Source organism: Opisthocomus hoazin, chromosome 1, assembly GCF_030867145.1.
Source record: "Opisthocomus hoazin isolate bOpiHoa1 chromosome 1, bOpiHoa1.hap1, whole genome shotgun sequence".
NCBI lineage: Eukaryota > Metazoa > Chordata > Aves > Opisthocomiformes > Opisthocomidae > Opisthocomus > Opisthocomus hoazin.
The window spans coordinates 140345562-140373093 of record NC_134414.1 but is presented as its reverse complement, the minus strand read 5'-3'; the positions used below and the strand labels follow the sequence as shown (position 1 = coordinate 140373093).

General features: G+C 48.8%; 1 protein-coding gene across 13 annotated transcripts; it reads left to right on the top strand.

Annotated features, from left to right (window-relative positions):
* The first annotated feature begins 2708 nt into the window (after window positions 1-2708).
* On the top strand, window positions 2709-25889 carry ZNF384 (zinc finger protein 384). 13 transcript variants are annotated; one of them, XM_075438214.1, is made up of 12 exons: window positions 2722-2793; window positions 2932-3032; window positions 3509-3557; window positions 4365-4554; window positions 7220-7286; window positions 7439-7679; window positions 8019-8349; window positions 21023-21247; window positions 21884-22066; window positions 22899-22977; window positions 23839-23997; window positions 24162-25889. In XM_075438214.1, exons 4-12 carry the CDS (start codon window positions 4502-4504, stop codon window positions 24438-24440), a joined length of 1617 nt encoding a protein of 538 aa, XP_075294329.1. In that variant the 5' UTR covers window positions 2722-2793; window positions 2932-3032; window positions 3509-3557; window positions 4365-4501; the 3' UTR covers window positions 24441-25889. The 13 variants fall into 13 exon arrangements, with proteins under 13 accessions (XP_075294319.1, XP_075294360.1, XP_075294377.1 ...); XM_075438204.1 differs by having other exon boundaries at window positions 2709-3032; XM_075438245.1 differs by having other exon boundaries at window positions 2709-3032; window positions 7216-7286.
* The last annotated feature ends 1643 nt before the right edge of the window (window positions 25890-27532 follow it).

Here is a 27532-nt window from a genome sequence, read left to right as displayed (position 1 = left end):
CCAGCGTGGAGGTGTGCATTTGCCACTCTCCTGGGTCAAAGCTGTGTGGAAGAGCTTGTTACAAAGGTTGTAGGAGCACAACTGCCGTGGTAACTTTGGGCTCTGCTGGCTTCCTCCACGCGTTTTCTTTTCTAAGCTTGTCAGGAGCTCGTGCCCTCAGCGGGAGGTGGGCACCCAGCTGTGCTACTTGCATGCTTCTGCTCCCAGGAGGGAGGCCCCACCAACCTCCACCTACCACCCCCTCCACGGCTGTTACCTCCCGCAGTCGCTATTACGTTGCTGCTGGCTTATTTTCTTGCCTCGCAATCATAAACCTCTCTCAGTCACCCCCTTTCCAGCTACCAGTGCCGCTGGGCGAACCCCAGGGCTGGTGCAGCGTGGCCGCCCCTGCTCACACAGCTCCAAGCCCTGAGGTGGCACACTCCAAATGACAAGAAGCTGTACAGATGGAGACTGTACCAAAGCAGAGTTTGCAAAAGAAATGAGCTGGTCTGGAAGCAGCCACTGGTCCTGGGGGTCTCTGCTACACCTGTCATGCTGGTGGGCCAAGCTTGCCCCTGTGCATCAGCACGGGGTGAGGATGGCACCTCTTCACCCCGCTGCTGCTCCTCCCACCCCCAGCATCGGTGATCATATGTGGGCTTTTAGCCAGCACAGCCCTCAGCCGAGCCCAGCTGGCAGACGTTATGAAACGCTGAGAGAACCAAGGAAGAACGTGTGGGATATGGGCACACCTCGCTAGGGAGAAACCTGCGGTGGCAGCTGGGATGCTCTTGCCTGGTGTAGAGAAGGAGCAAGGGCAGGCAGGATAAGTAAAGCGAAGCAAGAGGGAGCTGGGAAAGAGGGTGAAGAGATCAGCTGTACTCTCTGGAGACGCACACCCGTATTTCTCTGATTTTGCCTCCTCCTAAGGAAAGGAGATAAGAGAAATCAAGTGTCTGTGACAGATGTTAGTCACGCTGCCTCACGTGCTACTGAAGGGTGCTTGGCAGCACGGGGTGGGAGGAGGAGCAAAGAACTCTAGACACAGTAAGAAAAAATTAACCACTTTGTCCCATTCCTCAGCTGGCAGTTATGACTTCTCCTTGTCCAGTATAGGGTGTTTTGACAAGCTCTCCCAGTTACCAAGCTTAGGCCAGCCCTGTTCTTGTAGGAGACTCTTGGTCTTATTTCTTTCTAGGCAGCATGCAGAGAGGAAGGAGAGCGGAGAGGCTACCGGGGACTCTGGGGCTAAGAGGAGACGAAAGAGACATCAGTGCCAGGCCAGAGCTCCTGCTCCAAGGCATAAGATGATCGAATACATTTGCTGCGTTGCAGAATGAGGAGAAAAATGTCACCTTCAGAGGTGATCTGACAATTACAAAAATAAATTACATGGAGGAGGTAAAAAAAAAAAAAGAGATGAGCATTTGTGAATATTCATGAGCAAGTCAAAACCCCAAAATTAACAAGGAAATTAATTTCCAAACTGATTAGGCTGCCAACTCCTTTTATTTAAATAAATCAACAATTGCCTGTATGTGACTCCAGCTGAAGAATGCAGAGCTAATCCTGGCTCCTCCCAGGAGGGAGTTTTGTGCTGCCTGGGATGACCAATACCCCAGCACCTTCTGGGGACAGGTGGGTGCTGCAGCTGCCTCCCCACCGCCAGGAGATTTCCCTTTGCTCGCTGCTCCGGATGCTGCGGTTTCGTGATCACCCGAGCCAATCTAACCGCTGGCTGCTACAGTCGTGCTCTCCCTGGTCCCACCCTCTTACTCATGCTGGCCCTAAAAAAGCTGTTCTAGCTTGCCAAGCTGGCAGAAAACTCAAGTAACAACTAAAAAAAGAAAAAAAAATCCCCCCCCCCCCCCCAAGTCAAAGGCACTGAAACACCTCAGCCAAGTGCCCAGCAAGCAACACCACAGGCGAGGAAGGTAACACAAACTGACTTGGGAGGTGGGCCCAGCGCCAAAGCTGGCCCTGCCATAGACACTGGGATGAAGCAGGCCATTTATCTAAAACTGTCTTTCCACCAAAACTCCAAGAGCCCAAGGCAGAGCAGAGCTGCAACAGCCAGCATGGCTTGGTGATCTTGGGTGGGTGATCAGCCAGCCGGGCTTCGCGGGCTCGTGGAGTGCCTCTGGGTCATCTTCTCCAGGAGCGGCCTCGCACCACGGCCAAGGCTCAAGGGACCGACTGCTGCTCCCAGGGCAGCCGCTCACCGCGCGCAGCCTGGCACTGCCAGGGAGCTGCCAGCCAAAACCTGGGGGGCCTTGGCCTCCCATTCCCTACAGCGCTTGCACAACCACGACGGCACGGCCTGCCCACCACCGGTGGGCAAGAACCCCTCAGGTCGGGTGGGGCTGGCACGACCGGGCTGCTCAGCGCTGGGCCCGGGAAGCGCCAGAGCCGGCGGGGCAGGCCGCAACCGCCCCGGGTCGGGGGGAGGCCAGCAGGGGCGAGGAGAAGGGGGAGCGCTGGAGCAGCCCGGAGGCGGCGGGCGGGGCAGGGAGCGCGGGCCGGGCGGTCGCTGCGGCAGGGACTCCCCTCACACCTGCCCCGGGCCGCCTCGGCGGGGCCGGGCCGCAGGCCGAGGCCTGGCAGCGGCGGCCGGATTATTCATGAGCGCTCATGAATATTCATAAGGGCGACTGTTTCCCCCCACCCCACCGCGACGTCACGCCGGGAAGGCCGCCGCGGCCGGAAGCGGTCTCGCGGCCGGGCTCGGGGACGCCGCGCGCCCGCTGGCACAGCCACTTCCGCCCTTCCTTCTAGCCCGGGCTCCCCGCGCGCCGGCACCCCGCACTTCCGGTAAGCGCGCGCCCGCCTGCTGCCCCCACCGTCGCCGTCACGGGGGCCGGCCCCCGCTTCTGGCCTGGCCCGGCCGTCCCCGCTGAGGGGAAACCTGCCCCAGGCCGGCAACTGCCCCTGCTCCGCCTCTTTTTCAAGCGAAGGCGCCGATGACGATGTTCCGCTCCGGTCGGCGCCCCGGAAGAGCTGAGGCGCGCTCCGCCCCCTGATCCGGAAGCGACTCGCCGCTCCTCTTTCCGGTGAGGAGGCCGCTGCCGCCGCTGGAGTCGGTGTCGGGGTCGCCGCTGGGGGGTGGTGCCCGGTAATCTGCCGGGTAGCGGGCGTGGGGGTGTGGGGGGCCAGGGGCTGCGGGACTTCCGGGGCCGAAGCAATCCGGAAGCGGAAACGGAGGAGTGCTGTCTGTCTGTCTGCTCGCTCGCCCGTCCCCGCCGTCCCGGTGTCGGGCGCAGAGCGCGTCCGGGGGGGAGGGGGGCTCCGCCGCGGGGGAGCCGCGCTCCGGGCCAGCCCCGTCCCGCGGCGTGGGGGAGGGGAAGAGGGGGGAAACCGGGCGGCGCGCGCCTTGTCCTCGGCCGTCGCCGCCGTGTGCGCGCGGGGCCGCGCGGGGGGAGGTGGGTCCGAGCCTTCCCCCTCCCCCCCCATCGCGGCCGGTCCCGGCGGGGAGCGCCCTCCCCCGCCCATGGCCGCTGCCCCGGTAACGCTGGCGGTTTGTTTGCAGAGACGGCCCGGGAAGGAGGAGAGATGCAAGAGGAGGGAGAGTGAGCGGGGTAAGGAGGGCCCGGAGCTGCCTCAGTGACCCCGCCCCCGGGGGGTCCCGGCGCTGGGGGCTTGGAGCCCCCCGAGCTGCCGGCGGGCGGGAGAGGGGGGGTCGGCGGCCCGGGGGGGAGCGGGGTGCGTCCCCGGGCAGGTGCCGGCTCGGCGGGTGTCGGGGAGCAGCACGTTGTCCGGCATGGTTTGGGGGGGTGGGGGGTGGCCTGATGTATGTCCAGGTGTGCTGGGTCTGAAGGCGGAGCGGCGCTTGAACTTCCCGGCCGCTGGCGAGCTGCGTGGAGGCGTTTCTTGCGTTTGACCTCACGGCCCGTGTGGCCTGCAGCATCCCTGGCATTTTGCAGCCATTAAGCCTAAAAAGCTCCTTGTCACTGAACAAAGATCTTGGGCAGACATAAAAACGACATTGTAAATCGTCCCCGTGTGTCGTGTTCAGGGCCTTTTGTCAACTGAAAACTCGGCGCTGAATAGAAAATAAAAGCTAGGTGTCTGGACAATAAAGAAAACCTTATTGAAAGTCACCCTCTAAATACCCGGTGTCCAGCCTTGATTATGCCTTCCAGAAATGCAGCCTCCACCTCACCTTGTACTTGCAGGTGCTTTTATCTGTGTGTTTATGATTAAAAGTGATGACCCGCAAAGAAGTATACGTCCAGCACACATTAAGTGTGTGATTCTGTGAAGTACCCTGAGATCTAAATTCCAGATTCCTTGTCCTTTGTGAGTTCTTTTGGGTCACTCGATTGTTTATTTGGTGCATGTACGTTTGTGGTCTGTACATAGAAGGTGTTTTTGGTTTATATCAGGAGGGTACGTTGACATCTGTCTGATACTAGACTGGTGAATAGGAAGAAGGTTCCATCTCTGGCCTGTTTGTGGAAGCTGGGATGATGAAGGCACTGCAGTGGGAACGTGCTGTGGTACAGGGTTGAAGCTCCAGCCCATGTCTGGTAGTTATAGAGCAATTGGAAGGGTTGCGTGCAGAGTTCTGGTAAAGTAAGTGTGAGCAGCGTTAAAGTGGGGGCTGCGAACAGGGGTGCATGTTTTCAAAATGTCCTTCAGCCTAAAAGCGGGTTAGGGGAGGGAGAGCTGTGGGTACTAGGGCAGTAATTTGGTGGAGGAATCTTATCTCTGTTTTCTCCCTTTGGAAGACTGGCTTGCTAGTGAGATTGCATGAAAGCTTCAACTCTTACGCCATCTCTCCTTTTCCTCCACGCGCTTATAACTTCATCACACTTCAGCCTTTCGAGCCAAAAGTTTTGAGGCCTGTTGACCGCTCAAGCATGAAGATTTTTGGATGGGGAGGTGAATTCGAAGGGAGTTTAACGGAAACAATGTAGTCATCTTTTGAGAATCAGCAAGAGCTTTATTTTGACTTGCACACTTTGTAAACTGAGCAAACAAAAGTTAGGTGCTCTGGGAAGTTCTGGTAGGGGACTGGATGGAGATGGGCGCAGCCACTCAGTGCTCTGGCCTGTGCTAGTCTGGATTTTAGAATCTGGAAATGGAGTTGCCTTTCGTTCCTTGTACTCTTTAGATAAGAAAGCTGTTGTGAGATTTTTGTTTAAATTGGCATCTTTCTGTTTGACTCCTGAAGTTTGCAGTTGAATCCAGGGGAGTCTTGGATAATTACAAAGTTTGTTTGGAAAATGCAACCGAGTACTATATGAGACTTAGAATCAGGTTCTCTTTGATGTTTTTGATGTGGAAGCTGAGCAAATAAGGGCTTACTTATTTTCAAAACAAAACCAAACAAAACCCCGAACACCAACCTTGACATTCCAAACAAAAACCCCCCTCTGGATTCAGGTGGTGTTCAGTTGCCAAGAATGCGTTATCTCTTGATGTGTGCCCATCCTGTGAAAGAAAAAAGTCATGTAATTAAGCGTTGCATGCGTAAGGCCTTGCTGTGGGCAGTGTACTTAATAATTAATTTGGCTTAGAAAAGAAAGCAGAGGAAGCAAGGTAAGAGTCTTGCCCCATCAGATTCTGATTGAATCACAGCAGTGTAAATCCAGAGTAATTCAGTCAGGCAGCTGGCAGTCTGACTGCATGCCACCGATGCAAGGTAAATAATTCATCCTTAAGTGTGTTTATTGGTTGATTTGTAGTGAGTGAGCGAGGCAGGAATACTTGGCTTTGCTGTTGTGTGAGCAATTCATAAAAACAAAATTATCAGGTAATTTAGTTCATTTAAATACTGCTTCTGTATATAGAGGAAAATTATCTTTGCATTTTGGCTCACATGCAGCAATTCCACATGTATTTATTCTGCCTTAATATACCTATGGAAAGGAAGTGTTTCATGCTACTTGGGGCATGCTTCTCAGCATATCTAATGATTGAGATAAGCCCTTCAGAAACAATATTTACTCATTAATTCGACTGCTGCCGCATCATAACAGAAAGAGGAGTGGGACAATTTGCAGGTAGCTGCATGAGAAACCTACAAATGCTTGCTTTCTCTAAGCAGCTTGCTCTGCCAGATGTTCTCTGAGTGTAGTTTTTATCAGATGTGTTTTACCTACTGGTTTTGCCGTACTTGTTCAGGAATAGGTGCATCTTCTGCTTCAGGAAATACTACTTTGTTAATTTCTTTAGTTTTTGAAGAGTGTTTTCATGGGTATAACAAACTTTGTCCACTAATACTGTTACACAGAGGAATGTAAGAATTGGAATTCTTCTTCAGCCGGGTGTTCCTAAAGAGGTTATGCCCCTGTCTTCAGAGCGCTGTCTTTTGGTGCGTAACTGGTCCTCTTACTGCGTGGAAAGTTGAGGTGGAGCAGTGAACAGTTGACTGGGGACAGAATCTTGTCCTAAAGGCGGGAGTGAAATGGGCAACAGAGAGCCGTAACGCGATCTCACTTGGAAATAGGGTGTCTCAGGAGCAGGGTAGTCAGGGTGTTTTCCCACTGCCTAGTCCTATTGGATGAGAGCAGAGGATCTTGTCTGTCAGGAATATTGAGTGATATTTCCGGGTTTCTTCCCAGAGTGGGGCTGGGGTGGTCAAAGCAGTGGGCAGCAGGAAGTTAGGAGCCCTACGTTTGACTTCTTGGTCTGCTGTGGCTGTCTGTTATCTTGGGCAAGTCTGTTTCCCTCTCTCTGCCTGTCTTTCTTCCTGTGTAACACAATGCTAATGTCCCCTTGCTGCATCTGGGTCCTTAGTGCTGAGCTGGGGTGGAGGGACAGGCAAGGTCCAAAATTTTCACTGCTTGTGGGGTCAGACCGTCTGTGACAGTGAAAAATGATTTTCAGCTGTATTTGCCTGGTTGCAGATGCACAGACATCATCATTTATGCTGTGTACTTGGGTAGATAATAATTGGGGAATTTTTGAGGTGTTCAGGGTTTGTAATCAGTCCTTTTTTGCATGGAGGACTACTGGGCAAGAGGTGTTTGAGATGGACCCAAGCCTGTGGGAATAGAAGACTCCTTTTTCCCCTGAAAATAATTTTTTGATTTGGGCAGATAGCTCAGAAGTGGGGAGAAGTTGCTCAATTAAGAAAGGGGGGATTAAGGAACTGTCCCAGCGTTAGACTGAGTCAGTTCCATGTTGGAGTCTCTTTGGGTTTAATGTTATTTTTGTGTGTGTGTCTGTCTGTCTTCCTTCTCCTCCGTTCCTCTTCCCTTCCCCCTTCCTCCTCCCCCCTGTGCCCAGCTAGGATGGAAGAATCTCATTTCAACTCCTCCCCGTACTTCTGGCCAGCAGTGCCCACCGTCTCGGGACAGGTAAGATCTTTGTCTTCCAGCCTACTATGCTGGTCTTGCTGCCCATTAGAAGTTCATGCATGATAAGTGTTTCTGTTGCAGTAGTTGCTCAGCCAACTGCTGGAAGAAGCTGTGACAGAGTATACTAAAAGCTGTTCTTCCTGCCCGTTTAGATTGAGAACACCATGTTTATTAACAAGATGAAGGAGCAGCTATTGCCCACAGAAAAGGGTTGCAGCCTTGCTCCCCCCCACTACCCTGCCTTGCTGACAGTACCCACCTCTGTGGCCCTACCCACTGGTATCTCCATGGACTCAGACACCAAGCCGGAGCAGCTGACGCCACACAGCCAAGCCCCTGTGACTCAGAACATCACCGTGGTACCAGTGCAGTCTGCTGGGCTCATGACAGCAGGTAGGTGCCTCCAAAGACTTTGGCAACATACGAAGGAGGCTCTGGGATGGGGGTCAAGTGGGTCCTGGAGAATCCTTTTTGGACTATAGATTATTCCTAGCCTTATTGATGGTGTGGGCTGCCTTGGCACGGTTTCACTGTGAGTCTCTAGGCACTGCGTACATCCACCCTGTTTATGGAAGTTTGACTTCCAGCAGTGGAGACTGGGAATGTGTAGACTACTCTTCTGTCTGGGTTGTAGTTAAAAGTGGGTGTATAAAGCTCATTGCTGTGGGATAAGGAGGTTGGACATAATTAGAGATGTAATAACCAACTTCCTCCATCTTTCGTTCTTTGCAGGTCCTGGTCTGGTGATAACTTCCCCGTCAGGTTCCCTGGTGACCACAGCCTCCTCTGCCCAAACCTTTCCCATCTCAGCTCCCATGATTGTCTCTGCGCTACCGCCTGGCTCCCAGGCAGCCCTCCAGGTGGTTCCTGACCTGTCCAAGAAAGGGACAACCACCCTCTCCGAAGGCGGTGGGGGTGGCGGGGGTGGGGGAGTTGCCCCCAAACCACCCCGGGGCCGGAAGAAGAAGCGATTGCAGGAGTCGGGGCTGCCAGAGATGAGCGACCCCTTTGTGCTGTCAAATGAGGATGATGAGGACCAGCACAAGGATGGCAAGACATACAGGTGGGGAGCGGGGTTAAGTTAAGCCTTGTACCATTGCATGGGGATGGGGGTGTGTTTAACCCTTCAGAGGGTTACATGGGGAGGAAGAGATCTCTGCCTTTTCCCTGTCGAGTCCCTGAGTAGGGAATCTTTCAGCTGTAGAAAGAGTTGAGTCCTAATCAGGAGTGTTTGCAAGCTGATGGGTTGACCCAAAACTAAGGATCTCCTTCTTAGTGGACAGCCTTGATTTCCTGAATATACAGATGTTAATGTTCCTAGGTTGGTTAATGACCAGGTTGTTACGGAGGCTGAACTGTATCCTTGATGCCACAGCCGGGTAGTCTGTCCTGGTGTGCTGCAGAATGTGGTACTGTCTGCTGCAACTGGAGCGCTGCTGGTGTAGTTGAGAGCCCTAGTGTATTGGGGTACCCCGAATTAGGACTCCAGTCTGCCCGAGGTAAAGGCTACAAACTGGAGGCACACAGAGCAGGAAGTGAACCGTGATAATGGTGTCTGCTCCTATGTGCATTGCCCGTTGTGATCTCCTATTTCAGCATTCCCAACAAAACAGAAAAAAATATATTTCTGAATTAGGTATAAGGGTGTTTCCGAGCCCTAAGGGTATCATATAAGAGGGGGGAGAGTTCTGAGCCCTGAGCTTGGGTTTCTGACCTTGGAGGGATGTGGCTTGAGTTTACAAGTGAGTGGTGGGAAAGTGAGAGATTAACTAGGAGGGAGAACTTAAATCAGGGGATAAGGAGTGTGGGTGTTTTAGAAAAGGTAGGAACTGAGCGAAGCAGGTGAGTGCTGGGGAGGGAGTGTTATGGTCTGTCTTACTTAGGAAGCAGGAGCACGTATGGGTGATGTAGCGATGGGCGTTTCTGAGGGATGATTAAGATCAATAACAGCCAGAGTAGTAGCCGGGGAAAACAGAAATAGGAGATGGTCACAGAATCACAGAATTGTGGGGTTTGGAAGGGACCTCTGTGGGTCATCTAGTCCAGCCCCCCTGCCAAAGCAGAGTCACCTAGAGCAGGCTGCACAGGACCTTATCCAGGTGGGTCTTGAATATCTCCAGAGAAGGAGACTCCACAACCTCCCTGGGCACCCTGTTCCAGTGCTCTGTTACCCTCCGAGGGAAGAAGTTCTTCCTCATGTTCAGCTGGAACTTCCTCTGCTTCAGTTTGTGCCCATTACCCCTTGTCCTGTCACTGGGCACCACTGAAAAGAGCCTGGCCCTGTCCTCTTGACACCCACCCTTAAGATATTTATAGGCATTTATAAGGTCTCCTCTCAGCCTTCTCTTCTTCAGGCTAAACAAGCCCAGCTCCCTCAGCCTTTCCTCATAGGAGAGATGCTCCAGTCCCCTAATCACCTGTGTAGCCTTCTGCTGGACTGTTCCCAGTGGCTTCTCATCTCTCTTGAACTGGGGAGCCCAGAACTGGAGACAGTGCTCCAGATGTGGCCTCACTAGGGCAGAGTAGAGGGGGAGGAGAACCTCCCTCAACCTACTGGCCTCACTCTTCTTAATGCACCCCAGGATGCCATTGGCCTTGTTGGCAATCAGGGCACACTGCTGGCTCACTGCTGGTCCCTAGCTCTTCTTGCTTCCCTACCATGTGCCCATGATCATGTCTCAGACAGTTTCTCTTTAATCATCCTAGATCCTCTTTTTTTGTACAGATTTAGTTACATTTCTGGAATTAAGTCATAACTATATGAAGGCATCTACACAGAATCAGTGCATCTGCTCCAGGCACTGTTTCATTTTTAACTATAGCATTTTAAAAGTGTTTACATTTTTAAATCAATACAGTTAAATGAATACAAAACCAGAGCTTGGATCAGCCTTTTTATTCTCTTGTCCAATGTCCCAGTTCTTCCACTTTGAAAATATAATCAGCGTATGGTGAAGAGGGGTGGGAGTGTTAGGTAGCTTGCTATTTGTAATCCCACCATTTATTTTGGGCTTTAGCCACAATTCCACACTACTCAAACTGCTTACAGTCTGGGTTGCTAATTAGGTTGTTAAATATGTATTTACAGGGGACACAATTGGCAGTGAACGTTAGAATTAAAGCTGAACCAAGGCTTTAATTATAGCTCCTTGTTTACTTGTAAGTTTGGAAAAAAATGCCCAAGACCAGGTGGAGTGACTCAGCAGAAACTTTATGAACACGCATAGTCTGTGTAACAGCTATGAAAAAGACTTTGCAGGAAAAAAAAACCCGAATGAGTTTATAAGTAGGAACACATAATCAGGAACATTTCCTGCCTTTATGTTCAATCCGAGTGTGAATACCTCTGCCTCTTCCTCCAGCCTCCATCCCAAGCACACCTCCCTTTGTGCAGTGCTAAGGTGCAAGATAGCTGAACTGAGATTTATTGAAGACCACCAAGGAGTACTTCTGCCCTCCTTGGGATCTCCTCTTTGGCTGATGCTTTCTATGTGCAAGTTTGGAACTAAAAACAATTGCTGAAAAAACTAAGGAAAATGCTATCTTTTCTTGGAGCTGTGGGAGAGAAAACTTTTGTGAAATACAGTGAAATTGTTTCTATGTAATATGCATATGAATAGACTTGCAAGTTTAAACTTTGAGGACTTCCTTCTGTGTTCTAGAGGATGATTTGGGTAGTTCCTGTTACTACTAGTATGCAGACATATCCTAGCTAAATTAAGACTGTGGGTGAGGTTCATCTACTCCTGCTCCCTTCTGAGGCTGGAGGAGTTGCTTGTGGCATGCGTATGTCTACAATTGTACGATTTCACTGATTCTTATGATAATAGTCTGAGGACAATCTAGTCGGATGCCTGAAAGGAGTTGTACTATATTGATCAATATGACTTTTTGAAAAAATACCTAATTCCTAAAGCCTGGGATTATTTTGTCAAATTCAGTTATTTTTTGGTTTCTTTGAGCTCTGTGAGCTCTCTTGTCCTGAGTGCCTGGGCAGGTGCCTGATTTCCCTAATTCCTGACTCCTAGTGTATTGGTGAGGAAGGAGTAAGGCCTTGAATGGGTTGCACAGCAGGGCAGACTTGGAAAGGACTGGAGCACAAAGGTGATACTTGTATTGCAGCTCATCCCATTCTCTACTGAATGTAGAGATTCCTGCTTCAGCAAATGGCAGCTGTTTTGCTGCTCTATCATCTCTGCAAGTGAAACAGTAGTCTGCTGTGAAAGTGGTGCAAGAATCTTTGTAACTAGGTTTTTCTTTGTAAGAAAAGGTGTGAGGCTTTTGCTAATGATTGTGCTCCTTGCAGAACTTGGACACCTAGCCTTAGGATTAGTCTGGCAGAGTCCTTGGTGCTTTTGCTTTGTGCTGTTAGAAGAATGCTTGAACTTGCAGGGGACAGCATCTAACCCAGTCCTGTGAAGCATTTTCCTTCATGAGTAATGTCACTTCAGTCTTGTCTGGATTCATTGTCAGCTCTTTGTTAATCTTTCCTGACATCTTTGTAGAATTTACTTTATCTGTGGAAAATGAGATTGGCGTCAAGAGTCTTTCCAGTAAGATGCTGGCAGTGTGAAGTACATGACTTCTTCTCAGTACTTTGAAAGATGCTGAGGAAGAGAGAGCAAGCATGGGTCCTGGAGGCAGTAGTATTGTTTCTTAGTGCTGTTTTGGTGTCAGTTCCTGTGCACTTCTAGAAGTTTGTGGTGTGATGTGATCAGTGGACAAGACTGATGAAGTGGTTCAGCCTATCTGGGCCAGGTCATCAGTTCTCTGTCTTTGACAAACAGTTCTACAAATAGTTTCTTCTTTGCAAGAGGAAGAGAGCTCTTTATAGGCGTTGCTTGGTTCCAGTATAAAGTTTGTAAAGGCTAGGACAGATACCAGTTTATAGGCTGGAATGGTTTTGCAAGCTGTGCTTTGGAGCCTAGGACACCAACAAGTTGTAGGCTTGAGAAGGGCCTTGCCATCATACTGTGACCAAGAAGCTCTCTGTTCCCCACCGCTAGTTCTGAGTTTCCCTACTTTCACTAGGTTGTGGGAACAGAAGGGGGATTGGGTCTGGGAGACCATAAGCTGCTGAGGTGAGTCCCGGGTGAAAAAGAGCACAGAAGGCTTAGCAAGAAGCAGAGTTGAGTTGCAGAAGGCAAAGAAGCTGGGTGGAGGCCCACTTCAGTGAGGAGGTTAGGGACACAAGGGCAGCCAGTGGTTGGAATACAGCAGGTTGGCATGTTCTCAGACATGTCTCATTGTAAGCCTTTTTCTCTGCCCTATACTGGATTTAGCATTGCTGTTTGGTGAACTTCCCATGGTTTTGAATAGATTTGAAATCTGGTGGCTATGGCTTTTGTAAGCCACATATATCTGTGAAAATACGGTTAAATTTGGCCAAGTCATAACCTTGGAAAAAAATCTGTTAAGCATGCTCTGAGATGCTTTATGCTTTGGTAGTTGAAATACACGAAGATTGTATCCTCTTTGATGTTTCTTGAGGCTTGCTTGACTCCAGGCACTGACCAGACTCTCTATCTCCACAGAAGAGATAAATACGCTCTGACCTGTCTTAGTTTCTGTATGAGGCTGGACTGCACATGTACTCTCTCTGCAGCAATAAGCATCTTCTAGACTAGTGCTGAAGGGCCAAGCATGCTTTTCCTTCAGTCACAACTGCTCCTTCTGCTTCAGAAGGGAGTCTTCTGTGCCCAGTGTTGACAGTAACCTCCCTCCTGTGGTGGGCACAAAAGCAGGGTGTGAGAAGGCACTGCTTGGTTCAAATGTAGTAGGGACAGGAACGAGATATGGGCAGGGCCTGGAGCTGATTGTGTGCGGGAAGCCTGGAAACCTGATAGAGCGGGGATGAGAATCAGGAGGAGGGAGAAAAGGTTAGAGCCTACAAACTAGGGAATGCAGTAGAGGATGTGATGGGGAGTCTATTTGCAAGGGAGAGAGGGCACAGAGATAAGCTATGAAGGACCAAGACTGTGGGGAGGAAGAAAGAGGCAGATATGCTAGGGGCTGGAAAATGAGGAGGTACCTAGAATTTAGCAGAACAGGTGGGGACAAGAGCATGGGATGTGAATAGAAACGTGGGGGAGAGGAGACAAATATTCGGTAATTGGGGGAATGAAATAAGGAAGAGTCACTGCGCTAGAGGATAAGGAGGCTGGGGTGTGTAGGTAAAGAGCTTGGGCCTGGGTATTGGTGCAGGAGAGGCGATTCCAGCAGGCTAGAAGGCTAATGGCAAAGGGGGAATTAAGCTTGAAGTGTCAGGCAGACGTTTTGACCACATTCCCTCCAAAGCCTAGAAATATTAAACCAAATATTTCTGAATTTTGCCATGTCTCTGGTGTCAGCACAAGAACGGAACCCCTCTGGCAAAGCAGCTCATCCCCCTCTAAGGCCAGCAAATGGTGACAAACTACCATTGCTGTAGTTTGTCATCCTAGCTGCAGTGGGAGAGGTGTGTGCAGTGGATCTTAAGATTGCTGATGACCGACGTGGGTGTCGGTATGATGCCACATGTTGGAATTTCTGTTTGCTTTTTTTAACAAGTAGTTCCGTGAGCAGCGGAACTAATGAAGCCTGGTTTCCAGCGGCTCTCTCCTGTGTGGATTCTCTGATGTCTAATCAAGGGTGAGCTTACTAGCCTTTCCCTCAGCAGGGGGCTCCAAGAGGGTCTCTCTTCTTTCCCCACCTGCCTATTTTTGAGACTTGTGGTGATTTTAAGATCCTTACCCCTATTCCAGGTTTGGTTGAAATTGTCTTATGATCTCAAAACTGTTAAGGATGACAGGTGCATATGCACATCCGTATACACACATGCAGTTTGTACACATAAGCTTTGCTTGTATATGTATGTTGTGCTTGGAGGTTAGAAAATGTCAGAATGTCAGAATTAAGACTGACCACACACCTCAGGATATAATAAGGTAAAAACCTGTATTATGGTAAGTTGTCTCCCTTCTGCTGCGATGTTGTAACTGTCTGTGTGTGTGCACGCTCTCAGTTCATCATAGTGCCAAGCAGAAGGAATTGACAGTAAAGGTTCTGCAGTCCTGAGTTTTAATTTTAGCACGTGTTACTTACATGTCAATGGAATGAGTGTGTGCAAGGGAATGAGGGGGGGCAGTTACAGTTCCAATTGGAGAGAGAGAACTTTGAAACTACTGTTGCATGTCTTACTTGATCACACCTTAATTTGGCCCTATTGAGTCAATGCACTTTGATACCATCCTTAATTATGTGATTATAGTTATTGTGTCTGTGTGTGATGGCCTCTCAGAGTCCTGCATGTTTTACTCGGAGAACCTGAAAGGAGCGTTCTGTTAAAAAAAAATATAATACATTGACAAGGGGTTGCACAGTTGAGAAAGATGATTCGGGGAAGGCATTTGACTGCTAGTCTGAAGAATTATAGATCACGCTTGCCTCTGCAGCGGATTTGCTATGGTGTCCTACAGCAATGTGGTTCAGGCCTGCAGATAATCGTGCCTTGAAGCATGTGCAAGTATGAGTTATGTCTGTTCTTCAGTGGATTTGCATTTGCTCTGGGCTAAAAATGACCACAGACAGTTACCCTGAAATAATTAACATTTGGTATTCCGAAAACTGTAATCTCTTGTCAAGTGTTATTGTATAGTCCTCTGTTACATGTCAGACCCTGTTTTGCTTTGCAGAAGCATTGCATCTCACAGCTGTAGCACAGAAATCTATAGGAGCTGCGATGTGAATGTATATGATATGAATTTTCCTTTAAAGGAAAACAAAAGTGGTCACAGGTATCAGTTTGGTCACTCGGAATTAGTGGGTATGGCTGTCTTATTGTGTTTCACTCCTTTGTCTCTTGTCACTCCCTTCCCTTAAAATAATAAAATAGAGACATTGTGGGGATAGATGGGTGCTTGTGGAGCACTGATACTTCCGTGGTGGGTACAGCAGATGAGTGATTCTGCTTTATGAGGTTGGAATTGCATGTAGTCGACAAGGCTTGAGGCTGTACACAGAGTGGTAATGAAAAAAACCGAGCACTTGCTTGTTAAGTGTCTGTCTGCGCAACACAGTAAGGATGCAGTTCTGTGGGAGCAGTCAATAAGGCTGTATCAGAATGCACCTGCATTGCGAAGCCAAATTACGGTGACATAGATGACCTTAATTCTGGCGTTTCCAAATTTGCTATTGCCTTCTCATGGGCCTTTTGTATTCTTTTAATTTTAGCTTTTGCATGTTGTCACTATATTAGGAAACACCTTATTGTGTTTTATTGTTTTGTTGGTCTTTTATGCTAATGGTGACTGCTTTCAAAAATTGGTAGACAGGGTCTTAGGCCTGGTGTTGTGCAATGATTTGGAAGTAAACAGAAAGTTGGGGCTCAAAATTTACAGATAGAAGCAATGCTGGTGGATAGCCAAAAAAAAAAAATAGGGAAGCTTTATGTGGTTGTTAAACTGGAACTATGAAAGCAAAGTGTATTTTAATACAGCCCAGTGGAAGACAGCCTTTTGGACAGCCTGTGTGACTTCTCCAGCAGTCAGGAATTGAGACCTAGGTGTTTGGACACAAGTGGAAAACAGTGTCAGACAGAAGTGTCATGTTGGATACTATTGAATGTCTTTGATCTAAAGATAAGCGAGATGGGGAAGGAGTATCCTGGAAAGCAATAACTGTGAAAAAGACTTTTAGGAATTAACTGTGCTCCCAGTACGAGGCAGTGAGGGTAAAAGCAACTGTTGAAAGCGTGAATGCTGGAGTTACTAAAAGAAGAGAGGCAACTTGTGAAGCGTGCTGAAATACCACAAAATTCTGAGTCGGATGTTTTTAAGATCGTTTGGAAAATGGACAAAATGCAGAAATGCCCTCAAATCTGAGAATTGGAAAAGTGCAGTGTGGTGAGAGCATTTAAAAATACTTTCTGCCTTGCCAGGAGGGTGTGATTTTCGGTATACTTATCGAGCTACCGAGTGACTGAAGGACTGTGGAAATAAGTTGACTGAGATCTCTGAGTGTAGATTTGCTGGTATGCATGCCAGTAGTGTAAACTGGTAAATGGAAACATAATGTTAGCCTTTGAACAGGAATTGATACTGGTGTAGAAGCGTGGAAGCAGAGGTTTCATGTTTTCATTTGGCATCTTCATACTCACTGGCTTTATTTTAGGTTTTAACCAAGTTTTCTAGCTGTGTATCTTGGATATTAGTTCTGTCTCCTTTCCCCTGCCTCTTATGAAACATTAGCAAGAAAATGTTTAACTTCAGCTTTAAAAAAAATCAGGGAGTGCAAGGGTTAAATTAGCATTTATCATGAACTATGCATCTGTTATTATGCTATGCTTGCATTAGTTACTTCATTAACTCTGCATTGCAAAGGCAGTACATTTTTTTCCTGGTTAAATGAACTGATGACTCTGACAGCCTAAATGTACTCTTATCATCTAGTTTAACTTCAGACCTTCCTGATCTGATTTTTTTTTAACTTGTGGTCTAACTTGTATTTGTAAGCCTAACAGGAGGAGCAAGGGCTCAATTAATTTCTAAGACTAATCTCAATAGATACTAGGAATTTGTATTGTCAAAGCCATGTAAAAGTTTACATAGTTTTCACAGCTGTGATAGTGATTAATTAAGCACTTGATTGAAAATTGCTGTTAATCCATGTTAGGCAAGCTTTACTATGAACTGGTATTTTTCAGATGGTATTTTATCTCATAACAGCATCTGATGAATGAGGCAGAACATTCCATGAAAAGTGGAGAAAAAAAAAATGGCACTGTGTGCCACAGAGTTGTAGTCTAGTTGCTACAAGCATCATTTTGTTTATGACTCATCATGATGACTTTCATATGGGACCAGAATTAGAATTGCACATCCACCTTTTACTGGCATTTCATGATTTTTGAGGGTGTTTCTGTCTAACATGGACATTCTCTAAATGTCTGACTTTATTTCCCTGCAGATTCCCTATAAAAAGAGGGGATTATAAACATTGGGAGGGGTTACTTTTGATCTTTTGTATATGGCTGGGTACTAAATTAACTGTTTATATGAACCTCTGTGCTATTGAGAATATGTTCTCCCAGGCTGTCTAAATTTGCAGAGCCATAACAAGCAGCTGTAGGGATGTTGTGTCACACTGTCAGTGAGAACGCTGCAGTCATTTCTGTTACTTGCTCTCAGAAGGAACACAGTGAAAGTAGTGGTAGTTTAGAAGCACAGTGGGGAGAAAAGATTAAACGTGGATATTAAACAGAGGGAAAAAAAATCAATTATTTCATATAGCGTTTTGTTGGTGCTTAGCAAGGAGCACTCTTCTTCTCTGCAGCCAGGAAAATTTCACTGAAGTAGAACACTGAAATGGTGCTAGCGTCAGGTGCAATGTTATCATTATCCATATAGATTTAACATTTTTTCAATCCATATTTGCCCACTAGAGGGCTGATTGCATCTTCCCCTTTAATATTTGATGTTGTCTGAGGCAGAATTCGAAGCCCTTAATTAAATGGATCATTTGCTCCCTTGAAAATGCCTGATACACACAATACAAAACTCTGAAACACAGCTTTCTGCTATATTCCAGAGCTTTTTTTTAACTCATAAGGCTCATGAATTTGTTAATGCTATGTAACATTCTGCCCTCTCAGGGCTGATGCTAATTATGTGATTAGAAAATGAGTCCTTGCAATACTTTCTTTCTAAATGTTGTTTGAAAAACAATACTGGATTGCCTATAGCTGCTGCATTCAGACAAGGGGGGTTTGGTTTTGGGGTATGGGGGTTGTTTTTGCTAAGTCAGATTTATCTTCTGTTTTTATGCAAGTGCATACCTTTTCTATAATTTTATTTTGAAAATGGAAAAGGACATTCAGTCTGTTTCTCTTCATTTAAGTTCATTTTATGGAATTCCTGGCCCGAAGGCAGATACCTGACAAAGCAAATAAGTAAAGGAAAGGATGCACAGAAGTTATGGAAAATAAAGTAGATGGCTTTATGGCACTGCAAATTTAATGCATGGGACTACTTAGACTTGATGACATAGTAAAGTTCATGAATTTTTCAGAACAGAATAGACTGTTTAAAATATATAGTCATGTGTACAGCACAGAAGAGATTACTGCCCAGCATTGTATTTAAACTATAGCAAAACTTTTAGAAAGGTATTTCTCTCAGAAAGGCAGCTGGATTCTCAGAATATTGATTGTAGAGGCCAAGTGATTGAGACCACATTATAGCCTCTGAGCAGTGTTCCAAAGATGCATTATTCTCATGGCTGGAAAGATCCTATTTCCTCTTGGATTTTTTAACTTCTGCTGCCAGTTATTGTTTCTCATTATACCTTTCTTTGCTCATAAAACAAGCCTCTAGTAATTTATATGTTTCTCCCTACATAAATTTATATGTGTATTGACCAAGTTAGCTTTTAAGCTTTTGTCCAAACCTAGATAGACTGGGCTATGTGAATCTTTATTGTAAAGCCAATTTTCCACATGCTGTCATTCTTTAAGTTTGCTGAATTTGTCCGAGTTTTTCAATAATTGACGACTACGTGGACTTCAGTATTAGACATGCTGTTGCAAGAATAGTTGCACCATTCCTGCTTACAAAAATGATACCTGCCATTCCCCTTTATTTTGGTTAGCCGTATTAGCACAGCGTGGCACTGGGAGCTGCTTCTCAGTTGAGTGGTTCCGTATCAGAGGACTGATACTGTGGAATGGAGTTCAACTAAGACTAACGGAAGTAAGCATCTGCTGAGAAGGAGCTTGGTAAAAGTCACGCATGGGATTGTGCTGTAATTGCTTGCATTAACAGGGAACTAGACTTGGCGACTCAGAGCTATTTTTCAGTGCAGTATTCACCTCGAAGTTCTTTCTAGCATTGTTGCTTTCAAGGATACAATCCTCATCTTGGAAGTATGACTTCATAACTGTAAAATGCATATGCTGTATTCAAGTCTAGCTGTAAACATTTTGGAAAGTCTGGAACAAACGTCACAAGTGTTTGGAGGTCATTGGATTTATAAACCAAGAGCTATTTTTTTAAAAAGGTGATTCTGATATTCCTTTTTACTCTTCGTATCTCTAATACAGCTAGGGATAAACAGCCAAATTGCTTCTGTTTCTTGATTCCAGAAGGGATTGTTGTGTATGTGAAGGGGGATTTGTGTAAGGATGTATTTAGCTTGCATATTCTGTTAGAGTTTGCAATTAAAGTGGATTAAGAGAAAGATGAAGGCAGGAAATGTGGGAACAACTGTTAGAGATTATAATGAATGTAAAAGAACAGTGATGGAGAAGAAAAATTGTTACGGCAGGTGTGTGGTAGAGTGCTTCCTAGGCAGGTATGGCTTCCAGTTAAATGGCTTAAAACCAAGCTGTGGCTTGGAAGGGCCTGTGGAGGTTAAGGTAGGTGCTGGATAAATATTGCCCGCGTTACATACGCTAATCAGACAGCACACTTAATAAAGCTTCTGGCTCCAACATAGTCACAGTAGTAGATGTAATGAAGTATGCTCCTGGGATGAGATGGATATGGGGAAGAGCAGGATCAACTCTCTGTGGCTTGTAATACCTGCACAGACTTCTGTCACTGAGCAGTTTTATAAACACTTGTAAAAATTGAGGGAATTCCCAGACAAAAACATAAGTCAGCCTGCTGTGAAGGTTGAATGAATGTTAGCCACACTTCTTCTGGGTGGCATTTTTTCCTCTCAGATGTGACCCTGAAAGTTCCAAGTGCAGGTTCGATTTTGTCTTGTTTCATTGACAAGTCTGCAAATGGAAGAACTAAGTTCAGAGAAATCTTAACTCTGCCCCTTGGTTGGCATGCATTTGGGGAAAAAAAAAAAGCCCAGTAACTTGGATGCAGCTTCCATCTCTCTGTCAAATTATCAACCACAAAAGCTTTTACCATCTTGAATTGTAAAACAGTGCAAGCTTCTTTTAACAGCCTGGTGTCACGATGGAGGAGCAGTTTTTAACAGCAGCATCCATAGCAGATAGATGCCAACTGCTGCTTCCTGTTCAAAGAGTCTGCGTGTTACCAAATATGTTTCTGATCATTATGGGAACAGATGGGTCCAAACTCCCAGACAAAACACTTTGTGTCACGTTGGTAAGGTAGAAATGATGAAAGCCCATTAGACCAGTGAAATACCACATTTGATATCTAGAGTATTTTTGAGAGACCCACTAGGAAAGCAGCACTGTTATTTTCAGCATTTTGTATTCTAAATACTTGAGTGTGTTCTCCAAAAATGGGAGCAGAGTTAAGTGGGTTTGGTTGTAACTGCTTCTGCAGACTTTACAGTACATGGAATTAACGTTTATTACGAAGATGAACCTTAACCTGGGATTTTCAGGTTTTCCAATGCTTTTTTGACTGAAATAAATCACAGATGAACAAAGTGGGTTTTGTCTGGGAATTATTATTCCTGTCCCCTTCAGATTACTGTTGGAAAATTTCTAAAGTGCTGCACTGTCTCCTTAACTTCTTTGATTCTTCCGAGACCTTTACTTGTCCGGCTGCAAGGTATCATTTGGTCTCTTCCACCAGTTCGCAGCTTAACTTTGTATCCCTGGGACTGGAGAACTCACAGCTGACCACAGTGTCCTGGGTGAACCCCCCCAGTACCACACAGCAAAAAAACGTCCCTTCTTCGCTGTGTGGAAGACCCCTTCCAGTTAGAGTTGATACATATTGGGGCTTGCCCCAGTGTGACGCTGTCTCTTCCCCTCGCCCCGGTCCCAGGTGCCGGATGTGTTCGCTGACCTTCTACTCCAAGTCGGAGATGCAGATCCACTCCAAGTCCCATACGGAGACAAAGCCACACAAGTGTCCTCACTGCTCCAAGAGCTTCGCCAACAGCTCCTACCTGGCCCAGCACATTCGCATCCACTCAGGGGCCAAGCCCTACACGTGCAGCTACTGCCAGAAGGCCTTCCGCCAGCTCTCCCACCTGCAGCAGCACACACGGTAAGGGCTGGAGGAGGCTGGGGCCCTCCGCACTGCATGTGGCCGTCATCCCAGCATGCTGTGAGCACCCGCAGCGGGTGACTGCCGGGGGAGGCCTCGCTGTTCTCCGCAGGCTGGTCAGGTCTCGTATACGGCAAACCGGCAGTAGTGGTATCCGACACGTGAGACTTGTCACTTGCTGTGAGGGGCTGGGCGCGCACAGAGGTTAGCGCTGCTTGCCCTGCGGGGCATCTGCAATGGAGTGACGCTGGCTGACAGAAGGTAGGGCTGGTTGTGTCAGAGTGAGCGTATCGTGGGCTTAGGAGGACTGTTCCCTGTCACCCCGTTGTAGTTCTGTCAAACGTCTCAGTCCAGGCTTGCAGCCCCCCCTGCTATTTCAGCCGTGGGCTTCCCACACACAGCTCTGCCAATGCCCCTCAGTCCAGACTCTATAGTTCCTCTCTCTGGATCCTCCCCCGGTGCGGACAGACCATGGTCTCTTGAATCCAAGGGGAGCGTGGCTTGAGACCGAGCCTGGAGTTCCTCGGTGTAGCAGATAGCGTGGTGCTGTCCCACCCCCTTTGTGCCCTCATTCCATCAGCCCTAGCCAGATGGCGGTCGTGTCCAACTGCTGCTGCTCCTCCTCCTCTTCGGCAGGATCCACTCCAAGCTCCACACAGCGATTGTCAAGCCGCACAAGTGTCCTCACTGTTCCAAGAGCTTCGCCAACACATCCTACCTGGCCCAGCACCTCCGCATCCACTCGGGGGCCAAGCCCTACACCTGCCGCTACTGCCAGAAGGCCTTCCGCCAGCTCTCCCACCTGCAGCAGCACACACGGTAAGGGCCAGAGGAGGCTGGGGGCCTGGCCCTGGCCCCCCCGCGCCGCCGGCATGCACCTGTGGAGCACGCACGCGCGCCAAGCATGCGGGGGGCGGGCGGGGGAGGCTGCGCCCACAGAAGGAGGCGGCCCACCAGAGTGGACGGAGTGGAGGCTGCGCAGGAGACATCGACCGCGTCAGGGCTGAGGTGGGCACGTGCTGTCCCTGGGGATCCTTGGTCTTGCACCGTGGGGGGGGCACAGAGAGAGAGAGCGATAGAGAGAGGGGCATTGGCTGTAGGGGATCCCAGCCTGGCACCACGGGGGTTGGACTGAGTGTGTGGAAGCTTCTTCTGGCGTTGCAGGGGGACAGGGACAGATGAACGCTGTAGGTGATCTCGGCCTGATAACGTAGAGGGAAAAGTGCTGGAGTGTCTGTCCTGAGAAGGAACAGAGCTGTTTTCCTGGTGCTGTGGAAGCAAGGGAACAGACTGCTCTTGGTCCTGTGGGACTCCTGAGCTTGGAGCAGGGAGCCTGGGCCTCCAGACCCCTTCCCAACCCGTTTTCAGGTGGCCCACATGCCAGGCTGGCCAGGCATTTGTAAGCTCTTGCTCCTCAGTCCTAGTCACTCTTCTCTGAATTCTGCTTGACTGCCTATCTTCTCTAACTTCTAGCTGGACACAGGAGCTGGGCAGAGCTCTCTTTGTCCAGCTAGAACAGCATCTGGAGGCAACATCATCCCCTTCCCTGCTCTCCTGAGTGGCTGTGAGATCTGATCGCAGCATCAGGCCCTGGTGGTCTGTCCTGCCCGCCTGCTCACTGCCTCCCATTTGTGCTCTTCCTCCTCAACAGTATCCACACCGGGGACCGGCCCTACAAATGCGCTCATCCTGGGTGTGAAAAGGCTTTCACCCAGCTTTCCAACCTGCAGGTAAGGAGCTGGGCTTGTCCTGCTCACCAGTGGGGGCGGCAAGGATGGCTGTCAAGTGGGAGGAGAGGCTCCTTGCCTGTGGTGGAGATGGAGAAATTTGGGCAGCTGAGAGGAGAGTGAAGGAATACAGAAAAGCTGTTGAAGCCCTGGACAGGGGAAAGACTCCTGGCTTCTGTGGAACTAGCGACCCAAAGGAGTTGCATAAACAGTTTCATCCTGTGAAATTGTAAGCTTGGCTCAAAAGTGGTGGGACCTTGGTCAAGTTCCTTCCATCTGTTCTGCAGAGTTTCCTAGCTTAGCTGGGGCAAGACTTTTGCTAAATGTCACACAGAATAAGATCTGGGTATCTGATATTTTTGTTTGTTTGTTTTACGATGAAATGGAGTATATAAGAGTAGGGATTTAGGAGGCAGAGGTGGTGAGTCCTGTTGCGGTGTCCTGGAGGAGGGGAACTGTAGAGTCTGCCAAATGGCAAAGAGCTGTAAATGGCTGCAAGCAGTTAAAGGAGGTCCTGCCCTGAAGGGCAGTGACAGATGCAGGGAGCAAGTGTGTAGTAAGGCAGAATAGGAGAGGAAAAGACTGAGAAGGAGTTGGGTGGAGACTTAGAAGATGGGGGTTGTGGAGAGTTAGGAGACTCTGCCCTTCAAATGCCTAGTGTGCCTGAGAAAAAAGGGCATCTGCAGGGAAGGTGCGGTGGGCTGGAGGGAGAAGCTGTCCCCCACGCTAGGAGCCAGGTGTACCTCCCTCAGCAGATGGGTGCCTAGGGAGCTTGGGGCCTGGCTGGAAGGGAGGGAAAGCCTTCTCCTGTATTAATACTTGCTTCCTTCCCTGCTCTTGCTTTCTCCTTCCGCCGCCCCCCAGTCCCACAGACGGCAGCACAACAAAGACAAACCTTTCAAGTGCCACAACTGCCACCGTGCGTACACTGACGCTGCCTCGTTGGAGGTCCACCTGGCTACGCACACGGTGAAACACGCCAAGGTCTACACCTGCTCCATCTGCAGCCGGGCCTACACCTCGGTGAGTGTTTGCTGCCCTGGGGGGTAGCCGAAGGGGGCACTCATCCCAGGGAGCAGCTCCTCCGGGTCCAACGGCAGCAGCCCCTCGAGCTGTCGTGTCCCTCCTTGTTGGCTTGGGTTTTTGCGAACGTCATGCCCTCCTCTCATGCCGTTCTTCCATTGCAGGAGACGTACCTGATGAAGCACATGCGGAAACACAACATCCCTGACCCACAGCAGCAGGTGGTTCAGGCGCAAGCCCAGGCTTCGCAGCAGCAGCAGCAGCACTTCCAGCCGCAGGGTGGGGGGGCAGCAGGGGGCCCTTCCGGAGACACTAACCAACCCAACCCTCCCCCCCAGTGCTCCTTTGACCTGACTCCTTACAAGACTTCAGAGCATCACAAGGACATCTGCCTCACTGTCAGCACCAGCGCCATCCAAGTGGAGCACCTCTCCAGCTCCTAGAGAGACCTCAACCCAGGGAGCAGAAAGCCTCTTGTGCATAGCCTGCGCCCAGGGGCACCGCTTGTGCAGCGGCCCTCCTCGTGCAACAGTCTCCGGCCTCTCCTCCTGCAACAGCCTCTTCTGGCCGTGTAACCCTGTTCATGGCAGCCCCTTGAACAACAGCCTGTCTCAAGGGGGTGCTCCTTCTGTGCAACAGCCTGCCTGGTAGGAGGATGCTTCCTTGTGCAAGAGCCCCTTTCCTGTGCTGGGATCACTTCCTCATGCAAGAGCCCCTCCTTTCAAACCCAAAGAAAGGCCCCGTTTTGCCTTCTCTCTCACTGTAGGATGCGTAGAAGGGGGGGCGCGTGTTGAGACGTGCATGGTGGATGGGATGGAGAGATGGTCCTTGTACGTACAGGGGCTTGGACACATGTTTTCAGCAGGCCACAGAAGAATGTGGCAGGGTTCACAGCTGGATGGGGTTCTTTGAGGATTTCCTTGAGTGTCTAAGAGAGAAATATCCATTCCTGTCCCTCCTGCTTGTGAAAGGGAGGAGGGGTCGCTCGTCCTGCCCCAAGGACTGGATGGGAGAAACCTCCTTCTCCCCAGTGGAAGGTGAGACCAGTGCTGGGGAGGGAGAGATGAGGCATGTTCTCTGGGCTGGAGACGTGCCTGCGCTGCCTGAGGGCTGTGGAGTATTGCACTCTTTCTCCTCTGCTGGTGGAGAGCAGTAGAGAGGAATCTGTCTGAACTGGCTGCTGCCTCTCTCTCCCAGCTGGCTGAGCAGCACGATGGCCAAGGCCCCGTAGGAATATGGGTTCCTGCTCATTGCTCTTCCTGCCCATTGTGGATGATGTCCTAGCAGCTTGTACTCCTCCTCTCCCTCCTGCTTCCCCCCCACCTCCTCAGAAAAGCCTGCAGGCATCAACAACAAACCAAAAAGCAACCGGAGGGAGGGTAAGAGACTGCCAAAATAATCATCACCCTTCTCTCTACTCCCTTTCCTGAAAGGCGGAACAACAGCAGTTCTGACTCTCACATGCCTGTTCTGCCCCCAGTTCCCCAAAGGGAAGGAGGAGGAGGAGGAATAGACCAGTCTTTTCAAGGAGCCGGCAGGAGGCAGGGAAAGGCTAGCTTCTCCTGCTCACCTCCTGTCAGAGCGTTCTCCCAGGCTCCCTCTTGCCAAGACGGGCTGGACTCACATGGCAGTGGTGGCCTCTTCTGGACACTGGTCATGGGAGAGAATCCCCAAAAGGTGGACAGTGGAGAGAAGGGGATGTCGATCCCCGCAGAGAGACCAATCTAATGAGAAGGGGGAGCCAACAAGAATAAACTGAAGGCCCCTTGAATTTATATATATATATATATATAAATATCTATTCCCCGCCCCTGGCCCGCTCTGTCCTTGCTGTAACTGTTTCTATCTCTGTGTTTATAAAACGCATTATCCTGGCGAATTTTTATTTTCAATCTTTGTTTGTTTTTCCCTTTCTCTTCGTCTTCAATTCTCCTTCCCCCACCACCCCTTTTTTTTTTTTAATTGGTCCACATGACTACTAGTCTTGTGTGTCACTTGTTAGTTTCTTTGGGTCATGGAGACTGACTCGGAAGAGAATGAGAAGGCAAGGGAAAAAGCACGTGTTGTTGGGATTTAAAATCAATCGCCCACCCAAAGCCCATAGAATCCCAGACTCCTGTATGAATAGGGGCTGCTTTTTTTTTTTTTAAGCCACCTTGTATAGAAATAAATTGGTGTAAAAGGCTCCTTGGAGGTGCTGCTGCGAGCACCCTGCCCCTGTGACGTGTGTTCCTTCCCCCTGCACTAGACCATTGCACGAGCATCTTGCTGCTGCGAGGCCCGAGCGGCTGTGTGGGTGGGTGTGAGGGCAGCCCATCCCTGCCTTTGGGCAGCGGTTTGCACAAGGAGAGCGAGGAGCTCTGCCCTCTGTGCTCTGCGCCTGCGGAGCTTGTGGCAGAAACCTTTTCCTCTGCATTTAGTCACCAGGGTTGGCTGCAAATGGTTGGAGTGTTTTGTAGATCCATAGTTAGGCTAGAATTCGCTGTCTGATTTGATTCCTGCGTTTCACAGGTGATGTCTCAACCCACTTACGCTGTATTGAGCCCCAAGAACTAACGTGTATTTGAAGTATGTGTTGACAAAATGCATTGGCTTGATTCTGAGACGCTGGGACATAGAGAATCCCTTCCATTGGCAGCCTGCTGCAAGGGCTTTGTGTTCACGCTGTTTAAATATTTAAGCCCAGTTTCTCCTTTGGATCTGTTTGGCTTTGGCTTCCAGTAACTAGTTCTGGATATATCCATCCCACTGATTCAGAGAACCTTGGAGCACACTGGGGATTTTTCCCCTGGACTGGTATTTAAACACTGCAGTGTCACTTCTTAATCCACTTTTTGACAAGCTAAATAGATGGAACCGCTCCTTAAATCTTCTACTGTAAGGGATTTCCTGCAGCCCATGAATTATTCTTGTCTTTTCTTTCTACATCTTGTCAAATTTTTCCGTAGCGTGTGCAAGTGTTCATTTCAGAATTGAGTGTTCAAGCCCCAGTGCCATGGACAAGGTCCCTCTGCCCTTTGCCTTAAGTCTGCAGAGGATTGCGTTTGCCCTCTTCTCGCAGCGTTACACGGGAGCTCACATTGGCTGCTTGCCTGGTGTGACCCCTAGATCATCCGCAGTCTCGGCTTTCGGTGATAGCGTTTCCCCCTTTCTACAGGTATGGTCTGAGTTCGTACTTCATAGATACTTAACGTGAGGCTGTGTCCAAGTCTGGTTTGTGTGAATGGACCTGGCTTACTGATGGTCCAGGTTACTCGCTGTTTTCCCAGTTGTGTCACCCACAAACTGTGTCAGTTATTATTTTTTACTGTTTGATCCAGGTTGAAAATGCTATATTGCATGACCTACACTAACTTGAAAAGCATCATTCAGTGCAACTTTTTATTAGCTTCTTTTTGAGACTTGCAGGCTAGGCATTTCTTAATCCTCTTAGTAGGTGATTATGTACAGTAAATCTTTTTGACTTATGGTGCTAGGTCAATGCCTTACAAAAATTTAAGTATGTTGCACCTATGCAGTCCCCTTTGTTAAACCA